The sequence below is a fragment of the Cebus imitator genome, unplaced genomic scaffold, assembly GCF_001604975.1.
Source record: "Cebus imitator isolate Cc_AM_T3 unplaced genomic scaffold, Cebus_imitator-1.0 Scaffold134, whole genome shotgun sequence".
Classification (NCBI taxonomy): domain Eukaryota; kingdom Metazoa; phylum Chordata; class Mammalia; order Primates; family Cebidae; genus Cebus; species Cebus imitator.
In genome coordinates this window covers 1,793,640-1,796,517 of record NW_016107449.1, presented here as the reverse complement: position 1 = coordinate 1,796,517, position 2,878 = coordinate 1,793,640, and the positions used below count along the sequence as shown (strand labels likewise).

At 44.1% G+C, this 2,878-nt stretch overlaps 1 protein-coding gene across 1 annotated transcript in view; it reads left to right on the top strand.

The window, feature by feature from the left end:
- LOC108313156 (cystatin-13-like) overlaps positions 1-1,081 on the top strand; it is a 24,323-nt gene extending 23,242 nt beyond the window's left edge. Inside the window, exon 3 of the mRNA XM_017541457.2 lies at positions 426-1,081. Coding sequence (XP_017396946.1) covers positions 426-509 — 84 coding nt within the window. The 3' untranslated portion in view covers positions 510-1,081. The remainder of the gene's footprint in view (positions 1-425) is intronic.
- Positions 1,082-2,878: the final 1,797 nt, after the last annotated feature.

The window sequence follows — 2,878 nt, the reverse complement described above, 5'->3', positions numbered from 1 at the left end:
TTTTTGGTTGCATATGAAGTTTAAGGTGGTTTTTTGTCCAGTTCTGTGAAGAAGGTCAATGGTAGCTTGATGGAGATAGCACTGAATTTATACATTACTTTGGGCAGTATGGCCATTTTCACAATGTTGATTCTTCCTAAATATGATCATAGAATGTTTTTTCATCTGTTTGTGTTCTCTCTTATTTCCCTGAGCAGTAGTTTGTAGTTCTCCTTGAAGAGGTCCTTCACATCCTTTGTTAGTTGTATTCCTAGATATTTTATTCTCTTTGTAGAAATTGGATCCTCTGTTGTCTGGTGGAGCGTGGCTGACTCAGACAGCCTCTTAGCCCTGCTGAATCTAACTCCTACCTGGAAATAGGAATTTCTGCTTTTGTTTCTTCTTTTTAAAATAGAAGCTGACTAATTTTTTTTTGTCTCTTTCAGATGGTTTTTTGTACCTTTATTGTTGCATCCAAACCATGGAAATTTGAACTCACCATGCTGAAGAAACACTGCAAAGATATGTAGGGATCTTCCAGAGTGTTCTGCCATGCTCATTTCCATTTTAAAGAGGAAGAAAAGACACTTGTAAGAACTGGAACAACACAGTTAACCCATTGATCTCATTTGTTTGGCCTTTTTGCTTTGTGTTCTTCGTGGGCTGATGTTGAAAATTTTGGTGTGTTTTGACAGCATTGCACAGCCTATTCTAGCTGGATACTTCACCTACTAGCTGGGATAATCTGCTACCAATAAATGGAAGCTGTTTCTACACCTCACCCAACCCTGAGTACGAATTACCTTTCACTGACAGCTCTTTCTAGATAACCAGAGAACCCAGCCCTCAATTGCTTCAATCATGCTGGGCACTTTCTGTAAGGCTCTGAGAGTCTGGCTGTCTTGGGAGTTTCCGTCCATGGATTTCTGTAGAAATCTCCCTTCCCAGGACTTTTGGGAAGACACATCCTGTTGGCTTAGAAACATCTACTTTTAAACAGATCCAACCAGAGAGACAGTAGGATCATTTGGAGATTTTCATTGGTTTTGAGTTGAGGCAGAAAAGTTAATGGTGTAGGGAGAGAAGACTGCATATGTGTGTGTGTGTGTGTGCATGCCTATGCATAAGTGTGTGCTCACAATTAGATGTATCAGTGAGTTAATGCTGCATGACAAATTGCCTGGTCACCTAACAGCACAAGCAAATTATTTATATGTCTCATGGTGTCTGTGAGTCACGCATCTCTGGGTGGCCTGGCTGGGCGGTTCTGGTTGTCACCTTTCATCAGGTTACACTCCAATATTGACTCTGTGCCATTATTTGAAGGTTTGATGGACTCTGGAGAATCCCCTCCAAAGTAGCTCACTCCCATGGCTGCAGGTTGGCAGCGGCTATTGACGGAGGTCTCTGTTCTCCACATGGCTTCTCCACAAGATTGCATGTGAGCTTGGTGTCCCGGTTGACTTGCTCCAGACACAGTGTTCCCAGAGACCAAAATGGAAGCTATCATATGTGTTGTGACCTAGGCTCAATCCAGAACAGCCCTGGCTCAGTGTGGACTATACAAGGACATAAAAATAGGAGATTAGGATCATTGGAGACCATTCGGGAGGCTGGCCACTACAGTGTGCACACGTGTGCATGTGTGTGCACGCATGTGTATGGAGAGTGGACTGAGGTGATGAAGGGATAACCTGGCCACACAGAGGTACTTTCTGAAGTCCTGATGTGTAGACAGCAGCACCAGTGTGCAGGGTGAGGCCAGGAGACAATATTGTGTAATAGCCAGTAGTAACACAGAGTCAGGTTCTAACTTAGACACATGAGAGGGGGATGGTGAAGCTCTGAGGCCACCTGCATGACAACTCTCCTTGAGGGCTCTTCTCTGACAGAGCCGACTGCAACCTTCTGAGCTTCTCTGCCTGAGGGCTTTCTCTGCCAGTGAGGGGCAGGCTGGACTGCCAGTGAGTAATACCCATGAGAGGAGCCCTCAGCCAATGATAGCAGTTGGAGGATACACATCCTGGGCTCTTGTCCCATGGATAGAACACCAAGTTGTACAGTTGTGTTCCACCCAGGCCCTGAGGAGCACTCTTCGAGACTGAGCTGTAGCTACCCATATTGCCAGCCTCGCTATCCACGCTGCGTCTGCCCCTTACCATTTCCAACTGCCTTTCTGGAATCACTTCTAAATAAGCCACTTGTGCTTGAATTTTTGTCTCAAAGTCAGCTTCTGGAGGAGCCAACCTAATAGTGGAGCCGGATCTACTGTAAGTGGCAGCCTGAGATACCCAGGGGCTTCTGGCTGAGATCAGACATCAGGACACCCTTCATCTTGACAATGGAAACACCAAGTTCTGCCAAAATGTTTAAAGAGGTTTATTCTGACTCATATGAGTGACTAAGGCAGGGAAACAGAGTCTCAAGGTCCTGAGAAAGTGTGCCTGAGGTGGTCAGGTTACAGGTTGGTCTGATACATGCCAAGCCAGGAGTTGCAGGTAAAATTATAAATCAATACATGGAAGGTATATATTGGTTTGGCCCAAAAAGGTGAGACATCTGAAGGCATGGGCTTACAAGTTATAGGTGTGTTTAGGGATTCTTTAGTTGGAAATTGGTAGAAAAAGTTAAGCTTTGTCTAAAACATGGAGTAAGTAGAAAGGAATGCTAAGGGGATCTTCTATCTGTCAGGTGATGCCATGCCAGTCAGTTGGAAAAGCGAGTCACAATGTGCTAGGTCAGAAAGTACCTTTTTGATGAGATTTTATGGTTTTTAAGGCATGATTCCTCAGGCCCTTAAACAGAAATTTCAGAAAGAAAGAAAGAGAGAGAAAGAGAAAGAAAGAAGGAAAAAAGAAAGAAAGAAAGAAAGAAAGAAAGAAAGAAAGAAAGAAAGAAA